General features: G+C 36.1%; 2 protein-coding genes across 3 annotated transcripts; one reads left to right on the forward strand and one right to left on the reverse strand.

The window, feature by feature from the left end:
* Window positions 1-15,460: 15,460 nt before the first annotated feature.
* On the reverse strand, window positions 15,461-19,096 carry LOC111779409 (4-hydroxy-tetrahydrodipicolinate reductase 2, chloroplastic). The gene is made up of 8 exons (XM_023659581.2): window positions 18,829-19,096; window positions 18,222-18,459; window positions 17,409-17,542; window positions 17,231-17,305; window positions 16,707-16,808; window positions 16,460-16,569; window positions 16,259-16,346; window positions 15,461-15,735 (listed from the first exon to the last, which is right to left on the reverse strand). Exons 1-8 carry the CDS (start codon window positions 19,009-19,011, stop codon window positions 15,667-15,669), a joined length of 999 nt encoding a protein of 332 aa, XP_023515349.1. The 5' UTR covers window positions 19,012-19,096; the 3' UTR covers window positions 15,461-15,666.
* A 1,486-nt stretch (window positions 19,097-20,582) lies between these two features.
* LOC111778077 (uncharacterized) lies at window positions 20,583-22,692 on the forward strand. 2 transcript variants are annotated; one of them, XM_023657718.2, is made up of 3 exons: window positions 20,587-20,926; window positions 21,599-21,876; window positions 21,958-22,692. In XM_023657718.2, exons 1-3 carry the CDS (start codon window positions 20,743-20,745, stop codon window positions 22,576-22,578), a joined length of 1,083 nt encoding a protein of 360 aa, XP_023513486.2. In that variant the 5' UTR covers window positions 20,587-20,742; the 3' UTR covers window positions 22,579-22,692. The 2 variants fall into 2 exon arrangements, with proteins under 2 accessions (XP_086977241.1, XP_023513486.2); XM_087121115.1 differs by having other exon boundaries at window positions 20,583-20,926; window positions 21,599-22,692.
* The last annotated feature ends 302 nt before the right edge of the window (window positions 22,693-22,994 follow it).

Consider the following 22,994-nt stretch of genomic DNA (forward strand, 5'->3'; position numbering starts at 1 on the left):
TAGCACGAGGCTCGAGTATTTCTAGAATACTCAGTAAGTGATCCCTATCGGGTTTATGCGACAAACACATGCAATGAAATGATGGGACCTATTGATAAGATAAGGAATCAATACAAGGGGAATAAGATTCGGATTACCTTGTTGATCGAATATCTCAATGCAAGAACATTGTTTGAGATTCGAATCACTCAACAAGCAAGATCGATCATGTCTAGCTTGAATGATTCTTGTTGATCAAATATCTCAAGGCAAGAACACTTGCTTGAGATTCGAATCACTCCACAAGCAAGATTGATCATGTCGAGCTTGAATGATTCTACATGCAATCTAAACTACATAGAATTGCAAAGAAACTTAGCCATCGGCTAAAGAAAAGCACAAATGCTTCTTTACTATATTTTCCAAGTCTACCTTACAAATACAACATACATGGCTTTATATAGCCTCAAAATGAAACTATTAAAGGCATTCCAAAAGTTGTAACATTCATACTTAATGGCCATAATTAGCCATTATGTAAATGTAACCTAAAGTAAATAAAATGTCTTGAAATACAATAACTCTAAATTACTCTAAATTGTAACCCACCCAAAATTTATAACCATCAAACTTCATTCCTCTTCAATGTGACATGAATTGCAACCTCTTTTGATAATTTTGACAACATTTTCTTCACATCTTCATTGAAGTATATTGTATGAATGATATCTCTTGGTTCATATCATTCTCCACTTCTTCAAGCGTCCTCGAGTCTATTTGTGAAACTTTGCTGCAAAACATAAGATATGAAAATACAAAGGCCCTCACAACAATCTCTCATGTGTATACACTCAAGGATTTTTTTTAGGCCACTCTGTTTGCACTCATTTACACAAATGAAGCTCTCAATCTCACCTCTCAAAATTTTGAATAGAGCAAAGATTGAATTTTGAACTCTAGGTCGATTAAAATCTAAAAACATGAAAGTAAATAAAAATCAAATTGAAAAAAAAATGCAAAGGAAACATATATCCGATCTTGAGCCTGAAGCTCTGATACCAAATGATAAGATAAGGAATCAATACAAGGGGAATAAGATTCGGATTACCTTGTTGATCGAATATCTCAAGGCAAGAACATTGTTTGAGATTCGAATCACTCCACAAGCAAGATCGATCATGTCTAGCTTGAATGATTCTCGTTGATCAGATATCTCAAGGCAAGAACACTTGCTTGAGATTCGAATCACTCCACAAGCAAGATTGATCATGTCGAGCTTGAATGATTCTACATGCAACCTAAACTACATAGAATTGCAAAGAAACTTAGCCATCGGCTAAAGAAAAGCACAAATGCTTCTTTACTATATTTTCCAAGTCTACCTTACAAATACAACATATATGGCTTTATATAGCCTCAAAATGAAACTATTAAAGGCATTCCAAAAGTTGTAACATTCATTCTTAATGGCCATAATTAGCCCTTGTGCAAATGTAACCTAAAGTAAATAAAATGTCTTGAAATACAATAACTCTAAATTACTTTAAATTGTAACCCACCCAAAATTTATAACCATCAAACTTCATTCCTCTTCAATGTGACATGAATTGCAACCTCTTTTGATAATTTTGACAACATTTTCTTCACATCTTCATTGAAGTATATTGTATGAATGATGTCTCTTGGTTCATATCACCTATCGTTTCGTTTCGTTTCGTTTCGTTTCGTTTTCCCTACGGTGTAATCCTAACAGGTAAACGTGGACGTGTACCATATACTCTACACGCAGCCCATATGTGCGAGTATGGGCTCACCAGCTAGTTCGCACACCGGTGGGCATACTTTGGGAGCCCCTTATACCGGGACTCGTTAAAACTAGAACCGTCACGGCAGGGCTATGCAAGGCATAACGATCGTTGTCCTACCATTGGATGTACGCGTCCATACCCTCGTGATGGGATAGGAGTATCCCCCCAAATGCATGAACACACAATATGCATGAGGTCTCACTAGTCCTATAGTTATCATTAATGAACATAACCCCGTGTCAAGTTTTCATGCTTACATGTCATTCTCATTCTCATTTCGTTACATATCATACATATTCCTAGCGGGGTTATGTTTCATGCAATTTACCGTATTTCATGTCATACAATTCATACAGTTACATTCAAATATTCATATAAACAAGCCATAATCGTACAAGGGCCACACATCATCACATGCATAACATATCACATCAACTAAGCAGCATACATAACATACATTCACGTTCACATGATTTCGTACTTAACCACATTAAGCTAGCATACAATTTAATGACACGTGCATATCCACGGGCACGTGCCAACATAAAGCAATTAACGCGTAACCTACGACGGGTAAGCCACTTACTTGGTAGGTCTTAGCCGAAGTACTCCCTAGAATATAACGTAAGCTCCTAGCTCCTCGTGGACGTTCTACGCTTCCGTTGGTGGTTGGTTCCTATTGGTTCATTAGTCACTTTCGTTAGTATTTCACAAATAATAATAAATTCCCAACTGAAATTTGTGAAATACGACCTTAAAATGTTCACCATTTTACCTTAAACAGGGCCGAAACTAGGTCGGGAGGGTCCAAACAGTGTCAAACGAGCTGGAAACAGGTTTCTCGAGCCGAATAAGCCGCTGGAGCCGAGGAGCCGCCGCCGAAGCCGAGAGGAGCCGCGCTGCAAACGTGCCACGTGGCACAATCAGAGAGCGACGCGTGTGCAGGAGTCTCGGGTTGAGGCTCGGGATAATGGATCGCTCGCAGGTCTCGAGCCGAATGCAGGCGACGGGTCGTGTGCAACGATGGGCCGGTTCGCGGGTGAAGGGCCGGGGTGTTTGGGCCGCGGGAATCGTTGGTTCTGGGCCAACCGAATGAATGGGGTTCGGTTTGGGTTGCCGGATCTGGCTCTCGGGTCGGACTTCGTCCTCTTCGCTCGACTGCCTACGCGATTTTTCGGCGACCTCTCTCTCTCCTCAACAACGTTGTCTTGACGTCCTTTTTCCCTCTTTTTTCCTCTGTTCCCGAGATTATTCTTCACCCTAACCCCATTTTTGGTACAGATTTCCTTGGTAAGGACCTCACACTCCCGGATCTAGAGAAGCTCGGAAGTCCGCCGTTCCGTCTTCCTTGCCGACGGTGTTCAGCGTAAGGGACTCGTCTAAAACCTACTCCTGAGGTGTGTAACGGATTCTGAGATTACGTTTGTGGTGTAAAATGGGGGTTTGACGTAGATTCGTATGGTTCGGCTTCGCCGGAGTTCTGTCGGTTTTCTGTTCCTTCTCGTTTTCTTTTCACTGTTTTCGTTTCTTTGCAGGTTCTCTGATAAGATAAGGAATCACTACAAGGAGAGTAAGATTCGGATATAGCCTCAAAATGAAACTATTAAAGGCATTCCAAGAGTTGTAACATTCATACTTAATGGCCATAATTAGCCATTATGTAATTGTAACCTAAAGTAAAAAAAAAAATCTTAAACTACATTAATGAAATACAATAACTCTAAATTGTAATCCACCCAAAATTTATCACATGAAACTTCATTCTTCTTCAATGTGGTATGAAGTGAAATATCTTTTGAAGATTTCAACAATATTTTCTTCACATCTTCATTGAAGCATATTGTATGATTGATGTCTCTTGGTTCATATCATTCTCCTAGGGTGGCTGAAGGTCGGGGACGCGATTTGTGGCATCCCAGCCCTTGAACGCCCTTTGTGGGTCGTGTGCGAGCGAAAACTCCGGCGTTCGCCGGAGTTTTCGGCTCTGCCGACGACCCTCACTTTTTTTTTTTTGGTTCCATTACATTTTGGCTCCTAGCACAATGGAGCTTTAAAAGATGAACTTCGACACAAATGTCGAGACGAACTCTGGAAAGGACAAACTTTTGATTTGAAAAACCTCCGAAATCTTTGGTACGAACATCGAGACAAACTCTTGGAAGGACAAACTTTGGGTATGTTGCTCTCCAAACCTCTAATGGGTCAAAGTTTGGTCCAAACGGTGAGACGGACTTAAGAAAGGACAAACTTTAAGTTTCTAAATCTCCAAAGCTCGAAAATGATAAGAACTTTAGGTTTCTAAAAATCTCCAAAGCACGAAAATGATAAGATTCACGGTGTTCCAAATGGACCTATTGCCAAGAAGATTCAAAAAATATGTCAACAATAGAATTCGAACCTACACATGGAGAAGCTCAATTGATTTCAAACTTGTCACATTAGCCACTCAAACACATCAACATTTGTTAAAAAGAACTATTTTTAATTTCTTAAATTATGTAAAAGTCAAATGGTCAATTTGCCTTATTCTTTTGTGGAGATTAAAGGGGATCGGGAATAAATCCCGTCCACAAACGTCTTTTGTCGGGAGACTATAAATACCCACAATATGTTATGTAAAATGGAGATTTATGGATGAATGTAATTCATATCTCAAATTGAGACGTTTCCCTTAGAAATTCGAGCATCATATTTGTCATTTCTAAGTTTCAAGCAATTATTGTGGTAGAATTACACCCGAGCCATTCAATCAAGGATCAAGTTCGATTGTGGAGTGACTCAATTTAGAACAAGGTTTCCAAATTTTGCTTCTAGATCTTCGATCATAAGAGGTAATCTAATTCTAGCCTTATCTCTTGGTTGATTCAAATTTTGTATAAAGAGGTGTTAATTACTTTGATTGAAAGGTTCTTCCTTCAACAAAAGCTTGGATCGTTGGACTGAGAATTAGGGTTGCCTTATCAGAAAAGGGTTACAAAAGTTTGGGCGAACTTTTGTCCAAAATCTAAAAAGGAATAACTTGTACACAAGCGTCGATACAAGCTCTAGAAAGGATGAACTTTGAGTTCCTAAATCTCCAAAGCACTAACAGGTCGAAGTCCAGATGAAACAGGCTCTTCAAACCATGAAGTTCAGGTTACTAAGCCTAACGGATCGAAGTTTTGACGAACTTTGGACAAACGTCGAGACATTGTGACGAACTTTTGACGAACTTTCGAATTCTAACTCTCTAAATCTCTAGTTTGTAAGAACTTTGGTCCAAACATTAAGCAGACTAAAAAAAAATGAACTTTTGGCTCCCAACACGATGAAGCTCTAACAAACAAGTCCATGTTTCAACGAACTTCCGTAAAAATATCAAGACGAACTCTTGAATGACGAACTTTTGGTTTCAAAACCCTTCAAAGACTTATTAAGCCCAGGTTGTTGCAACCTCTTAAGGTAGCATCCTTCAGGTTTCTAGCCTTCTAAAGCTCTGAAAGGTCAAAGTTTTGATGAACTTTGGAACAACCTTTGAGACGAACTCTGGGAAGGACAAACTTCGGGTTTGTAGACCTCCAAACCACTAATGGGTCAAAGTTTGATCCCAACGCAAAGATGGACTCCATAAAGGATGAACTTTGGGTTTCTAACTCTCTAAAGATCGAAACGGGTCAGTGGAGTTTGGGTAAACTTTTGTCCGAGCTATGCAAAGGACTAAATTCCTTATCGTCTAGACAATCTGGAATGGACAAACTTTGGGTCCCTAACTCTGAAAAGTTCTAACAAGTCAAAGTCCAGACGGACGAAATAGGCTCTTCAAAAAGCGAAGTTCAGGTTCTAATCCGAACGAACTTTAGACCAAATGGGAGAGTGTGAGGGATGGACGAACTTTGGGTTTCTAACTCTCTGAAGCTCTAAGTTATAAAAGTTTTGTCCAAACATCAAACCGATTCCAACAAGATGGAGCTCTGACAAGTCCATGTTTCAACAAACTTCGGCACAAATGTCAAAACTAACGGTTAAAAGGACAAAATTTTGGTTTTAGACCCTCCACAGACTTACCAGGCTGAGGTTGCTGCGAACTCTGAAGGCAGCGAACTTTAGGTCTCTAGTCCTCCCAAGCTCCGACAGGTCCAAGTTTGGACGAATTCTGGCCTGAGCATCAAGAAAACTCCAGGAAGGAAAGGGTCAAAGTTTGGTCCAAAAGCTGAGACGGGCTCTAGAAAGGACGAACTTTGGGTTTTTAACTCTTCAAAGCTTGAAAAGGGTTAGAGGAGTTTGGGCAAACTTTTGTACCAACTTTGGAAATGACTAACTTGTACGTTCACATGCGTCGAGACAAGCTCTAAAAAGGAGTTAGTGGCCATGGTTGACAAGTTACTCCCACTACCCTTTAAATCTCCACAAAAAAAAAAAAACAGAAAAGAAGTTACGGCTACTTTGACATCTAACTTCCCACTCTTTGCTCACTACAAGAAATTATGGAGTTAAAATAATAAATAAAGTTTTCTAACAAATTATCAATCAAGTTCTATTTAGAGCAGGATCGCACAACAATGCATACATTTAATCTAGATAAACACAAAGAACAAGAGAGAGAAAATAGAAGGAATATTGGCTAAAGATTTATATTGATGACTTCAGATATTACAGCAAGAGAGAAAACAAAGAATGCATAAAGTACATCGTCAAAGCACTGCCTATGGGGTATATATATGGTTTTAGTTTACTATATATTTTACCAGATATCACAAACTATTATATATAACTATCTACCATATATATCTCTACCAACTTTTTACTATAAATATTAGTTTACTACATATGACCCTTTTTTATATATAGTTATAGTATCTATAACAATTGAATAAGCTAAAATAAGCAGCATAACTCAACAATTCTCCCACTTGGAGAATAATCCAGTCAATAAAGAATTTTATTCTCAAACCACTATTATCATCTTCACTGCGCCATACCAATTAAGGCTTTACACAACCTCAATGTTCCAATATCAACACATTTTGTCAGCATGTTTGCTAGATTATTTGCACCCTCTATCTTCTCCAATGATAAGATAAGGAATCAACTACAAGGAGGGTAAGATTCGGATTACCTTGTTGATCGAATATCTCAAGACAAGAACATTGTTTGAGATTCGAATCACTCCTGATATGAACCAAGAGACATCAATCATACAATATACTTCAATGAAGATGTGAAGAAAAAGTCAAAATTATCAAAAGATGTTTCAATTCATGCCACATTGAAGAAGAATGAAGTTTGATTGTTATTAATTTTTGGTGGGTTACAATTTAGAGTTATTGTATTTTAAGACTTTTTATTTCAGTTAGGTTACATTACCTAATGGCTAATTATGGTCATTAAGTATGAATGTTACAACTCTTGGAATGCCTTCAATAGTTTCATTTTTTAGGCTATATAAAGCCATGTATGTTGGATTTGTAAGTAGACTTGGAAAATGTAGTAAAAGAAGCATTTGTTGATCAAATATCTCAAGACAAGAACACAAGCAAGATCGATCATGTCTAGCTTGAATGATTCTTCTTGATCAAATATCTCAAGACAAGAACACTTGATTGAGATTCGAATCACTCCACAAGCAAGATTGATCATGTCGAGCTTAAATGATTCTACATGCAACCTAAACTACATAGAATTACAAAGAAACTTAGCCATTGGCTAAAGAAAAGCACAAATGCTTCTTTTACTATATTTTCAAGCCTACTTACAAATACAACATACATGGCTTTATATAGCCTCAAAATGAAACTGAAACTATTAAAGGCATTCTAAGAGTTGTAACATTCATACTTAATGGCCATAATTAACCATTATGTAATTGTAACCTGAAGTAAATAAAACCTCTTAAAATACATTAATGAAATACAATAACTCTAAATTGTAATCCACCCAAAATTTATAACATGAAACTTCATTCTTCTTCAATGTAGCATGAATTGAAATATCTTTTGATAATTTCAACAATATTTTCTTCACATCTTCATTGAAGCATATTGTATGATTGATGTCTCTTGGTTCATATCAAAACATATCACCATCTTCCACTAACCTATGAGTGAAATTGTATTGTCTTCTGATGTGTTTTTGTCTTTGATAGATTAGATTCTTCACCAATTGTATGATACTCTGATTATCTACATGAAGAATCTTATGTTGTTGTTTCTTGCCTCATTCTTCTGACAGTCTGTCATCAATATCATATTCTTTCGAGCTTTAACTATTGCCACGTACTCAACCTCAGTAGATGAAATTGAAACACAAATCTGTAACCTGGACATCCAATTAATCTCATCATCCATAGCTTGCTCCCACTTGGTTATATCCTCCAACTGTAGGGCATCATCAAGGGAATCTGGTTTCTCCTTCATCAGTCACCAAAAGATAGTGTAATTAAGGTAAATATCTATCTGGTGCTCTTATAGTTTTGGATGATCTCCTTAACACCGGTTCAAGTGTCACTTGCTCCAGGTCTGGTTCTTCAGCAACATTCTCAAGAGTTTCTTGAGTTTCTATTGTAACATCACTGGGTGAGTTTTCCTACAACTCAAGCTTCAGTCCCACTTGCTTTGTAGTCTTAGAGTTTATCTTCTATTTGTCTTTACACAGGACATTTTTATCAAAGGTCACGTCACAATGTCTTAGAATTTTCCTATTCTTGTCATCTCAAAATCTGTACCCGAACATGTTAGAGCCATAATGATATGATAAGGAATCACTACAAGGGGAGTAAGATTCGGATTACCTTGTTAATCGAATATCTCAAGGCAAGAACACTTGATTGAGATTCGAATCACTCCACAAGCAAGATCGATCATGTCTACCTTGAATGATTCTTGTTGATCAAATATCTCAAACACTTGTTTGAGATTCGAATCACTCCACAAGCAAGATTGATCATGTCGAGCTTGAATGATTCTACATGCAACCTAAACTATATAGAATTGCAAAAAAACTTAGCCATTGGCTAAAGAAGAGCAAAAATGCTTCTTTAATATATTTTCAAGTCTGCTTACAAATACAACATATAAAGGCTTTATATAACCTCAAAAAGGAAACTACTAAAGGTATTCCAAGAGTTGTAACATTCATGCTTTATGGCCATAATTAGCCATTATGTAGATGTAACCGAAATTAAATAAAAAGTCTTAAAATACAATAACTCTAAATTACTCTAAATCGTAACCCACCCAAAATTTACAACAATCAAACTTCATTCTTCTTCAATGTAGAAGGAATTGAAACATCTTTTGATAATTTTGACAACATTTTCTTCACATCTTCATTGAAGTATATTGTATGATTGATGTCTCTTGGTTCATATCACATAGCCTATGAAGTAGTACTTCACAGCCTTAGTATCAAGCTTATCTCTCTTCTCTAGATCAACGTGAACATACACAGTACAACCAATCATTTTCAAGTGAGAGTACTTGAGTTCTTTTCCTTTCCATACTTCTTCTAGAAATTTGAAATCCAAGGCTACTGACGACCCTCTATTGATCAAATAGATTGTTGTGTTCACAGCATCAGGCATTTGATCTTCAAGTCGGTATGATTTTTAACTTCAGCTTTCCACTTCTTCAAGGTGGCAAACATATATGACTTATGTTTTAGGATATAAATCCACACCTTCCTCTGCTAAAACCATCGACGAAGGTGACGAGAACTTTGATCCACCAAGTGATGGAACTAGAGATAGTCCTCAAACGTCTGTATTGACCATTTTCAACCGCACTTTCTCAGGTCTCTGGCAGCCTTTATGAAGCAAACTCATTTCTGTATGCTCATATCGCAACTCTCACAATGACCCATATCAACAGATTTCAGGCCTTTTAAAACTCCTTTCACAGCCAGCACCTTCATTTCTTTTACGATGATATGTCCAAGCTTATTGTGTCATATACTTTAATTTGAAGCACTCTCAGCAACAACAATCATGTTCATACACCCTACAGTGGGGTATAAGGTTTTAGATTTTGTGTCACGTGCTACCACCATAGCATCCTTCACAATCTTCAACGAACTCTTCCCAAACTCTGTTGCATAACCTATGCTATCCAACTAACTAATAGAGATCAAGTTCTTCTTGAGACAAGAAATATATCTAACATTCTTTAATGTCCAGTGATTTCCTATCGGAGTTTTTATGCAGACATCCCCTTTCCTTCAATCTCCAAAGATTTGTTGTCGGCAAGATACGCCTTTTCGAAATTTTTGGACTTGAAATTTTGAAATAGTTTCTTATTTGGAGACGATTGAAACGATAAACATAAATCCAAAATTAAGGATTCAATCGGACTGTCCACACTGAGAATTAGAGCATCTCCAATGTCTTCTGCTAAATTTATAAAATCATCATCATCCCTCGATTTGTGATTCTGCTACCTCCTTGGTTTTGTACAATCCGCCCGAAAGTAACCCTTTTCTCCACAACTCCAACACATTATGTTTGGTCTGTTTAGGAAATTTCACCATTCTTTGATATTGATCAACCTTTATTTGGGCCATTTGATTTACTTCTTCCTCTTTGGTCAACACTCTGATCACTACTAGATGAATTCTCAATTTCTCGTTTGTGGATACTTTCAATGAGAACTACATCTCAAATTTCATCGACCTTAAGTTTCTCAGATCCTCGAGAGCTACTGGTCCGGCAACATCAGTATCTCACGGCTCGGGTTAAGATGACATCAAAATCAATGTTTTAATTTCATCTTCGAAATTAATTTCTACCGGATTCAGTTGACTTACAATCATAATGAATTCGTTTATATGATCAACAACAGATCCACCTTCAAACATTTGTAGATTTAACAATCTCTGCATCAAATACACCTTGTTCATAGTTGTCGGTTTTCCGTACATATTCGATAGCGCTTTCAATAGATCGGATGTTGTCTTATCCTTGATGATGTTGAACGCCACATTTCTAGACAGCGTCAACCGAATCAACCCTAAAGCCTGCTGATACTTGAGCTTCCACTCATTTGTGGTCATAGTATCCGACTTCAATCTGCATCTTCCAAAAACCGAAATCAGATCCATCAAACTTCTCAATTTCAATCTATGAATTTTCCATCTTCACAGATCATGGTGAATTCTGCCTAGCTCTGATACCAATTGTTAGGATCGCACAATAATGCTCCCACTCGATCTAGATGAACACAAAGAATGGGAGAGAGAAAATGCAAGGAGGAATATTGGTTAAAGGTTATTGATGACTTAGGGATGTACAACAAGAAAAAATACAAAGAATGCAGAAAATACACTATATGAGGGGTATATATATGCTTTCAGTTTACTATATATAGTTTTACCATGTATAACAATCTACCCTATATATCTCTACCCACTTTTTACTATAAATAGTCGTTTACTAACCATTTTCCATATATAGCTTTACTATTTATAAGAATTGAATAAGTTATAAATAAGCAGCCGCCCCCGTAACCCAACAATAACAATCTGATCCGCTACTTCAACTGTGCAAATATTCACTTTCAAAGCTTTAAATGGTCTTTCCTTACTCGAATCAGCTTCTAACATATGAAATAAAGGTTGAACCGAGCTTATCCAATCTTGTAGATGAAGAATGAATGCTTGTTGAATCTTCTTGGCCTTAGACCGTGTAATAGGTCTAGTTGGAACATTTGGAACACCGTAATCCTTATCATGTTTCCCCTCTTCAAAAGAATTCATCCTCGAATCAGAAAGATCATCACCAACATCAAAAGGATTCAGGTCAGCAACATTGAAATTAGAATGTACGAAAAAATTCTCCTGGAAAATCAATTTATAGGCATTGTTATTAATTCTTTCAAGAACTTGGTAAGGGTCATCTCCTCTTGGATGTAATTTTGTCTTCTTTTTAGATGGGAATCTCTCCTTGCGAAAATGTATCCAAACTTAGTCACCAGGTGGAAAAATGATTTTCTTCTGTTCTTTGTTAATTCTTGAAACAACTTTGAAATTTTGTTTCTCAATTCTCTCCTTCTCCTCTTGGTGCAGCATTTTGATCAAATTTGTCTTACTTATGGCTGCTTCACTCACAAAAATATTAGAAGAATTTCAAGAGGAGAACAATGAGTGGTACTATGAATTACTCTACTGTGTGCATACTCTATAAATGGTAAAGATTCGTCTCAAGACTTAATATTCTTAGAAATAATAGCTCTAAGCAGTGCTCATAGTGTTCTATTAACCACCTCAGTTTGTCCATCAATTGGAGGATAACATGTAGTTGAAAATAACAATTTGGAACCCAATTTATCCCACAATACTTTCCAAAAGTGACTTAAAAATTTAACATCCCTATCACTAACTTTGCTAAAGATTTGTTAATTTAGGACAGGAGGGACAGTAAAGAAGAAACTTGGAGTTACCCTTAATTCCTTCAAATTTTACCCGTTTTTTTAAACTCAAATTCCCTTCACTTCCAAGCTTGTTTGCCTTCGTGATCTTCATGAAACTTCTTTCTTGAGTGCCCAGCAACCAAATGGGAATGGTTTGGAGGGACAAATTTGCGTGTAAGCTCCAATTAGATTTTTGAATCTTCCTTATCCATGGGTGATGAAAACTCGAATTGGGCAATCATGTTTTGGGCATTTTCAGCTTTCAATCCTTCATCAAACTTGTTGGAGAATTCATTTAGAAGCAGTAGGAATTGGTTTAAGGAAATTTGATGGACCATATTCTCTTAACTTTACTTTGGAAAACTCGAGAGCAAGAAAATCCATAATTTAAAGGTTTCCGTGTCGAGTTTTAGGAACACGCGAGGTATGATTATTGTTCCAAATGAAAGTCCCTACTTGAGAGGAAACTTATACTGACATTGTTTGTTCATGAATCAAGCTATATTGTTGAGTTTGAGGAATCCTCAAGGCTTGCTTCTTGTTCCAAATCATTGTCCAAGCTCCCTTACTTATAGCCCAACCATCCACCGACTAGGAAAACTCTAAAAACGACCTGAATTTTAGAGTTGAAGTTTCGAGTTCCGGTTCTTCATTCAGCCTTCCACCTGTCTTCAACTTTCAAATTCCACCGTTGGATGCATAGGTGGTAGAGATTGATAGGTCATATCAAAATTTTAGGTGACATTGACGGTTGGATCTTCACTCAAGGTCTTCTCCAATGAGCAAAATCTACAATAAGATTTTGGATGGTAGGGGTCATTTTGCAAATATCCATTCTACAGGCCCTCTTTGGAAATTATCCATTCCCAGTTATTTAAAAAAAAAAAAAAAAAAAAAAAAAAAAAAAAAAAATCTAAAAATTCTTCACCTTATTTATGCATTTTTTTCCTTCTTGGGGCATTGAGATTCCCTTTCTATATTTAATTTAAATTCTAAAAAAATTCATAAAATTGAATATATATATATACACTTTTGCCCTCCTTTTCTTATTTGCTTTTATTTTTTATAAGAATTTTGTCCCGTATCCAAAATAGGGGTTCAAAGTATTTTTATGGAAGAAATTTATGTAGAACAACCTTCCCACTTTGAAAATTTTGATTTGTCAAATCATGTCTAGTTAAAAATGCTATTTATGGCTTGAGACAAGGTCTAAGAGTTTGGTACGATAAGCTTTGGAATTTTCTTCTCGAGAATGATTTTAAAATGGGTAAGTTGATAGTCTTATCGATATGGTTTCAAAGCAAATATATGTGAATGATATCATATTTGATTCTGCGAGTACTTTGTGTAAAGAACTTTCTAAGTACATGCATAGTGAATTTTGAGATGAGTACGGTGGGAGAACTTAATTCTTTTTTGGATTTCAAATCAAACAAGTCAAGGATGGTATCTTCATGAATAAAGAGAAATACAATAAGAATTTGTCCACAAGGTTCAAATTCAAAAAAGGTAAAATTTCAAAAACCCTGATCACATTCACTAAGCTTGACAAAAATAAAAAAGATACAGATGTTAACATAAAAACTTATTGAGGTACGATTGGATCTCTTCTTTTATTCAATGGATAGTATACCCGATATCATGTTTAATGTATGTTTTTGTGTTGTATTTCACTCTTGTCCTAAAGAAAAGCATTTCATGTTGTTAAAAGAATATTTAAATATTTACTTAATATTGAATTAGGCCTTAGACTTATTTCGACACAGATTTTATTTTGTAAGAACCTTAATTTTGTATCGATTACACAATCTTCTGATAAACTCTTCAAACAATTGACTTTGTTAGAGATTGTATTTCATGTTTGTAAAAATATGTTACAAATTTTAAAACTCAGAACAACGGTTCAAAATGTGTTTAATAATATATTTATAAACCATAAAAAAACAATTGTAATTATCAATTAAATTTACGTTATATTTCAATAATTATTAATTATTTTCTGAACCTATTATAAGTTGTGTAACTGTTATTTCAGAATATCCAACTCACAATACATAATGTAATACATATTTAATTTTTCTAAAAATAACATAAGCTCATAAACTATAACATCAAATGCTACCTTCATTAAGTAATTATGCATTTAAAACATTTAAATTAAAAAAAACTTACATAAAAACTGTTTAAAAATATTTCACTATTTATAACCCATACTAAAACTATTTTGAATTAACTCAATAAACCGAAAACATAAAAACAAAATTGATATCATATACCAAACAAATTCATAATTCCTTGAAAGACCATTAAAATTTTAAAATTTGCTAGGAAGAAGTGATCATATAGGATTCGAATCATATAAATTGCTGGGGATCGAATTTTGTGAATGAAGTTGATTTAAATAAATTTATTCAGGATTATTTGAAGTAATTTTTAATTTATAAAATCCTCCTAAAAAACTCACTCCACAATATGTTTAGGAGAAACAGTAAGAAGAAGATGCATTTTAAAATAAGCATTTAAAATAGAAGGTAGAGAACCTAAACCCTAAACCCTATGTTTCCAAACAAATAATTATAACTCAAACCAGCGGAGAAACCTAATAAAACAACCTTTCCTGCTCTGCTGAAAGTGGAAAGAAACAATGTCTGTATAGACCGGGGAGCTCAAACTCCTCAATGCTCTTCAACGAACATTGAGATTGAAATATGAACCACATTGAGTTTTCTTTGTACACTCTATGGTGAAGTCAAGCTCGGATTCTGTAACGGTCCAGACCCACCGCTAGTAGATATTGTCCCCTTTTAGGCTTTCCTTTGAGAGGAACTAGGGAGAGGTTTCCATACCCTTATAAAGAAAGGGTGTTTCGTACTCCTCCCCAACCGATGTGGGATCTTACAAACCACCCCCTTCAGGGCCTAGCGTTCTCGCTAGAACTCATTTCCTTCTCCAATCGATGTAGAACCCCCACCAAATCCAACCCCCTTTGGGGCCCAGCGTTCTTACTGGCCCACCGTCTCGTGTCTACCCCCTTCGGAGAACAGTCTCCTCGCTGGCACATCACCCGATGTTTGGCTCTAATACCATTTGTAACGGCCCAGACCCACCACTAGCAGATATTATCCTCTTTGGGCTTTCTCTTTCGGGGTTTCCCTCAAGGTTTTTAAAACACGTCTGCTAGGGGGAGGTTTCTACACCCTTATAAAGGGTGTTTCGTTCTCCTCCCCAACCGATGTGGGATCTTACAAATTCATTGTGGGATCTTACAAATTCATTGTGATGACTACTTCAACAATATGAAAAGATTTAATGACTGAATTCGCGTAGGAGTAGTAGCATAAGGTTGTAGAAGCATAAGAGGTAACAAGGATAACAAGTTACAACTCTCATAGTGGTTAAATTATAAAATCCCTTTTACCCCGTCGAAAAAGAAAATGCATACATCCCAAAACTGAAATACCATTATTGTAAACGACACCTTACGAGGTTTACTTGTCATCTCATCATCTCATGTTACCCTCCCGCAATACATCAATCATATTGTATATCCGCTTGTCTGTCTTTGACTGAATCTGCAGTAAACAACATTCAATTGTTCATGCATCCATTACAAAACTTGGACACTAACTTGATTAATAGATCCTGATCTTGAGAATGGAAGTAACAAAAACAAGACTATTTCTTAGTTCAACCACGTGTGGAGGTGAGAGGTGGGGGATTCGAACCCTCTAACTTCTTGGTCAAAACCAATTGAACAATAGGTAAAGCAAACTAAAATTTTATTGTGATAGAAAAAAGAACAGAAATTATACTATAATTAGTATTATAGCCTTTTGGGAAGCCCTATCTCTCTACCACAAACTAGCTCTCTAAATTATGCCCACCTCAAACTCCCCAACACTTTATTTATAATCGTCAACACAAACCAACTTCTCAATAATTACTAATTCATCAATGCTAATATTTCTGACACTAATATTTCTCTATTTTCCTACTGATATTCTAACCATCTACTAGTCATTGCTAGTTCACGTATTTCTTCTATTCTAAAGTTATTTGAAAATAATCAAGAGAATGATGGGATAGGAGCATTACCTTTTTGGCTAGGAAAAGAACAGCATCAACTGTGCCCTCGGCATAAATTGACCTACCACAAACATTATGCTGAAACTCAAAAGAAACTCTGCAAGGAAAACAAATAAGCCTTCATTCACTGACTCAATACATGGAAATGTAATTAAGAATATCTAAACAGTTCCTTTGTTCATGAATAGAGAGGGAGGGAGATGGTATTACGTCTTGTCTGGTGATGTCAAGTGATACATATGGAATGCGTGGCCAGATAAATGCTCCTCTGGAACTCCCACCATTTCAATCTGTTGCTTGGGATCCCGGATCAATTTTATCTAAACACATCAAGATTGTTAGAAAAAAATAGTCAACACGAGCAAATTAATCCAAATTATAATTGTCGTCTCTCATATGTGATCTAATTACATATTTAAAAGTGAAATGAGTTAGAAAAAATGTTTCCTCTGCACACCTGATCCACATCAAAAGAGACACCTAATTTCTGGAAGCAAGAAATGACTGCCTTGGCAGTTCCAGATGCATCCACCTTGCTTGCTTGATGAGACTCCATCACCTAAAGTTTTTATCAAACAGTTCGTCTCAAAAAAGAAAATTTTCAACAATCATATACACCAATAGATCATTTATGGGACGTAGTGAATCATTCAATGTTGAGTTGTTGGGATAAAAGGCTTAAGAAATGAATGTAGAATAACAAGGCATTGACTGTTATAAGAATAATATAGAAAAGAAAAGAAAATTGAAGTTCACACAAAGAGTTCATTTGTTAAAGCAATCTCAATAACAAAGGTTAGTGCTCCCCCAATTTTAACGCTCGGTTTAGAAGGCATGGTGCATATAGTAACACAATCCTCCACTGACTACTATTATTTCTCTTTGCTTCTTCTTATTCTTTTTCTTATTCTTCTCCTATTGTGGATTGATGTCAAAAAATGTACAAAGAGTTGGACGATCAAGAAATGCAGAGACATTTACCTCCAACGAATATCCAGAGAAGGCCCCAGGAAACTGCTCCGACATTATTTCCATGGCAGCAAGGAAGGCAACAACCTATCTACCCCAAAACACAATCAGAAAATGAAAGAGAAGATGATCCCAAAATCTAGAGTTAATAAGGATCAACATCAACCAGAACGTAACAATATCAAATCACCTGTTTGCCCATTTGTGGGGAGATTACTGCATAAACCTTTGAGTCATCCACAGTTTTATACAACCGATCTCTATCTCCACCAGTTGTTCCCATCACAAAAGGAACTCCAACTTTACAGTAAAGCTCTGCATTATCTGCAACAAGATGGACATTAAAATGAAGCTCGAATATTTATCTGCTGTAAATGGAACGAAGCTTGTCCCGATGTAGTTTTATTGCAAGAAATCAAGCTCCAGAAAACTACTTGAAACTTGATTAACTCAGTAAGAGGTGGCTACTCATTATCAATCTTCATTTGCATACCTAAGCAATAAAACATGGCGCTTAGGTGGAAAATTTACTGTGATTCATTGGTCCTATGCCCTTTGGGAAGAAGAAAAAAAACAAAACATGATGAAATAAACTCAATCATTGTGGAATTAGATTTAATTGGAATTTCTGTATGATGGGAAATATTTATGGTCGAGCATGGGTGAGAACTCAATTCAATCTCTTCTTGGACATTTTTTTGTTATGAATCTCTTAAAAAGTCTCTTCGAAAAAGTAAGGAAAATACTCTCTTCTCACAATTCCCTTACGTTTCCTTCCTGGTAGTTTCTGGGTTAGCAAAAAAACAGAAAAAAGAAAGAAAAATTTGTCGCCTCTGCTCATTCCTCCTCTAGTCATTCCAGTTCTTAAGCTTATTAATTATCAATTGGTGAGCAAAAATAGCGTACATGCTACATAAAATTTCACTTGTAGTATCTTAAAAAACTGTCAACCTTCACTGTTGAAATTGTAGACAGATTACTGTATATCAAACACTGTCATTACCATTTACAGCAGAAGGCACAGTGTAGTCCACCACAATCAAATTTGGATATTCATCAAAAACTGATGCGAGGACATCTGCCCTATTAGAAGGTCCATGAACCAAAATATCCTTTCCAGATGCTTGTATAGTTAGTCCAGACTCCTCCAAAGAACCAAATGATACTGGTACAACATTGAGGCCAGCAGAGTCAGCAGCCTTGATAACAGCCTTTCCCATCTTTCCGGAGCATCCATTTACCTAAGCACCATGATAGAATGAAGCACACAATCGAAGCCACATACGAGATTCCAATAACTTCTAGTAAATCCAGGCAAGAACTAAGATTACGAGGGAAGTAAGTATGCACTGATAATAAAACTTTTTAATAAAAATAACATCTGAAAAAGCACTAAAAGATGACGCAACATGCCTCCATGATACTTATGAAAGCTAATTTCAGGACTATGACGGTAAGAGGTCTTATGAAATAAAGCAGAGTTAATATCAGAGAATCATTGTCAAGTATTTAGGTCATTTATGAATCAAAATTCATAGGGAACATAGTAAATTCATAATCCTGAAGGATATCCAAAAATAACCTAGGACGTATAGTGAAACGCCAAATACCATAATGGAGAGGTCCAAATTCTGAGAGGAAGAAGCACCGGTTTGAAGTTGTTGAAGCGGCGATGTTGCTGACATTGACGACATCGATCTCACACAGAAAAACCTGGGCGTCCGATAAACTACCCCAGCGGAGGAGAACGCGGGGCGGAATGAATTTGGAGATACACTGAGAGAAGGAACCATTATCGACGGCGAGAGACTGAACGACGGCGGAGGCTGACTGAGAGAGGTATAAGGTGAAGCGGCTGGTCAATTTGGCTAAATGGCATCCTATTTTCTTTTTTTTTTTTTTTTTTTAATTAGGGTAAAATGTCCCTTTCGAACCAAAAAAAAAAAAAGTGAAAATACATTAATGACAATTTTACCCTCGTTTTTTAAAGAAAAAAAATGACCAATTTTTACCCAAACTTGTCACGGCAACAAAATGTCCCTTTCATGACAATTTACCCCTATTCTTTAAACAAAGATCAATTTTTACATTTAAACTTGTCATTCATAGTTAAAATTAAACGTCTTCAGGTCGGGAAGCCTTCCCCGTCTCCTCTTTTATTTTCATCTTCACTCGAAATTTCTATTTTATATTGCCCTTATTTTTGAAACAAAAAATTCATTTTTACCTTTAAACTCGTCCCAAGAAAAAGTGTAAATACCCATTAATGACAATTTTGACCCTAATTTTGAAAAAAAAAAAAATGTAAACTTATCATTTAGGAATAAAATGTCCCCTTGAACAAAAAAATAAAATAAAAAGTAAAAGTACAAATTTGCCCCTACCTTTGGAAGAAGAAAAAAATCAACTTTTATCTGTTATATCAATTTTTCACTCTAAAACTTCCAATTTCATCCAACAAATTAAATTTACTGCACACCAGTTTTTTACAAAAAGAAAATTCTTACAATATCTCTACTCACTTACCCCTCACTCAAACCTCTCCCCTTTCAACCCTTTCTTTAAAATCTTTTCCTTCTCACCGTCCCAATAGTGAACGAAGAATGTGTAGAATGTGTAGAATCGATCCATGAACGAAGAATGGTCATTGAAAAAGGCTCTCCTTTTACTTTAAATTCGTCCCGATTTCATGTCAAATTTGAGAATTTATAGATTAATTCATGCTAATTTCTTATGAATCTAAATGTACATACCATTATGCGATTTTTCAAAGCTTCAACAATATTTCCGACTGAGCATTTGAGAAGGTGAAAGTAAATGATTTTCCAACTTAGGAGAGGAAAAAACGTTGATGAAAGAAAATTCCGTTAGTCCTAATCGAAAACTGCTTAAACCTCTAAAAAAAAAAAAAAAACAAAAAAACAAAAAAACTTTAAAACGCTCTTATGTTAGTAAAAAAAACAATTTATCTACCCCACATATCACCACTTCTTTCATTTTCTCTGTCTCATCTACTTCATCTATGACTCAACACTTTTCCATTTATCATATTTGTTTTCATCGCTACTTCAATACTTTAATCTCATTAATTTCTTGATCTAAAATTTCGACAATTTTTCTTCGTTTAAACTCAAACCATGAATTTAACATCACTATAAGAAATTTAAGCCTTCAAATTATAAGAAATTTAACCCTTCAAATTAAACTCAAACCATGAATTAAACTAACATATAACATTATTGAGATACTTAAATAATGAGATATTAATTAGGCTTTAATAATTATTTTTAAATTTAAGATTATTAATTAAAAAATAACAATAATAAATAAATAAAGTGCGATTTTAAATCACGGCTCTCGGCCACCAGCGGCCCCAGTAGAGAAAATGACATCCAGACTTCCCCACTACGCTTTCCTCTCTTCCAACCTCCCTTCTTCATTGCATCATCATTCTTCTTCTTCTTCTTCTTCTCCAATCCCAGTTTCTGATCCTTCCATCATTCAATATCCTTTCCCGATCATCGATGCAGGTCTTCCGCCAGAGCTCTTCCCACGATGTCAATCGCTGGCCGCCTGGCGTCCGCTTCTACCCAACTGATGAGGAGATCGTAATGCAATTTTTGAAGCCCAAGATATGTGACCCAAAAATTCAGTCCGACTACGTCACCGATATCGATTTCTATAAGTCGGAGCCCGAGGAGTTACCTGGTATCTCACTTTTGCCCTTTCCGATTCTATTTTAGGGTTAGGTTTTCAGTTCGGTTTCCTTTGAAGCTAATTGTTTTGTGAAGATCAGCTTCAACTTTGGGTGTTCTGTTTGTGCTATCCGATTCATTGTTTTTGTGGCTCCGACTCTAGTTTCTACTTGGTTGAGTCATCGATATTGATTTCGGATTAGTTCATTTGGGGGTAATTTTCTTGCATTGCTGGTGCTTCTTTGCGAATTCAGTTGGTTAATCTATGGTTTCCTGCATGCCTCACTTTCTGATCCTTTAATTTTTGCACACGCTGATTTAATCTCTGATTACTAGTTTTGATTTTTCCGCTTTACCCTTGGACCCGAAAGTGCCGCGGTTCTTTCTTATTTGTTTTAGTCTTCTTCTTATGTGACTTCTTGATTACATGGAACCTCGTTCTTGATTTGTTCATAGTTCTCCATTTTTGTTAGTATTGGTGGAAAGCTTTTGTTGGGATTCTAGAATCATTTCTGATTTCTGATTTCCGTTAATTACAAGCAATAGTTTGTTGGGTTATGCTTATGGTTCGAGCTTAGTTTTAATTACAAGCAACTATGTGCTATGTCATTCTGTATTGTTTATTCCTGCGTAAAGTTAAATGCTTATTTTTGCATATAGGTTCTAATAATTGAATGCAATACAGGACTTTCTAAGCTAAAAAATGGTGATAGATTATGGTATTTCTTCAGTCCAATAGTTCTGAAGTTCGGAAATGGGGCAAAATCAGTGAGGACAACCAGACATGGTTTTTGGAAAGCTACTGGTAAGAAAGTGTTGGTTAAAAGTAATGGTCGCACTGTAGGAATGAGGAGGACATTTGTTTTCTATAAACGTCGTGCCTCTATCCGTGAGCGTACCGACTGGGTAATGCACGAATACACCTTAGATGAGAAGGAGCTGAAGAGATGCCCAAATGTGCAGGTAAACATGTTCTGGAAATTGTCCCTTTTTCCTTTTATAAGGTTGTTAGTGTTTGCCAAGGTCGTGTGTTCTTTATTTCAGGTCTGTTATGCTGTTTGTAAGGTCAGGGAAAAGAGTGGACCTGGTCCGAGAATTGGCGAGCAGTATGGAGCACCAGTCAATGATGACTCAGTTGATCAAGTGGTGCTGGTTGAGGAATCTGAGATGGATAGTGTTGTTCTTGATTCACAATATCATAGCCTTCCGAGGTCCATTGAAACGTTTGATTCCGAGCAGCAGCCGAGTAAGGCACCAGAAAGCCTCAACCTTACTGAGTCAGATATGTCTCAATTGCCACCGTCCCAGACACCCAACGCTGAATTCGTCTTTAACGTTTCTGAACTAGCTAGTTGTTCAGGGGATGGCGATTTTCTGGAAATGGCGGATTTTTGTGGTCCTGCAGCTTGTTTAAACACTGAAAACCCATCTGGATCTGGGAACTTGTCGTATGAAGACTTGAACGCTTCGATGGATGAGCTCGATCGATGGCATGATGTGGAGACGTTTTTAAAGGAAATGGGTATGTCTCTAGATGATTTAGGGCCTTCTGAGGATGATGGAACTGTTCCAATGGCAGAGCAGAATGAAAATGTGAATCATGCAGCAAACCCCATGGATGTTCCGTTACAATCCATAATGAAATCCTCTTCTCAAGAAAAATGACGCATTTTTATTATTATTTTTCCATTTATTCTTGATCTTAAAGAAATAGAGAAATTGATGTGTATAAATGGATGGAATTATATCCATGAAATTAGAAGTAATTTGTAGCATAAATTTTGTTGGTGTGAGAGATTTTGTAGTTGCGTCAATTCTGGTTGAAGTTTTGATCCAATATGGCAAAACTTTTTTTTTTTTTTTTTTTTTTTTTTTTTTTTTATAATTTAAAGAAAAACAGGTTCAGAGTGAGATTCAAAATCAAACTCCATGACTTGAAACCAAACCTCAATGGGCAGCATCAAACAAACATCCTAGCAAAAAATTTAAACACCTCACTGATATGTACTTGCGGCCCATATACGTGTCATTTCCTAATGTTATGCAGTATTCATCAAGATTATTCATCAAGATTGAGCTTT

This window comes from Cucurbita pepo, chromosome 2 (genome assembly GCF_057944985.1).
Source record: "Cucurbita pepo subsp. pepo isolate OVF chromosome 2, ASM5794498v1, whole genome shotgun sequence".
Classification (NCBI taxonomy): Eukaryota; Viridiplantae; Streptophyta; class Magnoliopsida; order Cucurbitales; family Cucurbitaceae; genus Cucurbita; species Cucurbita pepo.

Bases quoted from the DNA above. Each gene is read 5' to 3' on its own strand.
- LOC111779409 (XM_023659581.2), bottom strand. From the start codon at position 19,011: ATGGTTCCTTCTCTCAGTGTATCTCCAAATTCATTCCGCCCCGCGTTC. The intron at 18,460-18,828 runs GTATTTGGCGTT...CATGGTGCTTAG, and splicing joins ATTTGGACCTCTCCATTATG to GTAAATGGATGCTCCGGAAA. The intron at 16,809-17,230 runs GTAAATGTCTCT...TAAAAACTTTAG, and splicing joins TCTCTGGATATTCGTTGGAG to GTGATGGAGTCTCATCAAGC.
- LOC111778077 (XM_087121115.1), top strand. From the start codon at position 20,743: ATGCAGGTCTTCCGCCAGAGCTCTTCCCACGATGTCAATCGCTGGCCG. The intron at 20,927-21,598 runs GTATCTCACTTT...AATGCAATACAG, and splicing joins GGAGCCCGAGGAGTTACCTG to GACTTTCTAAGCTAAAAAAT.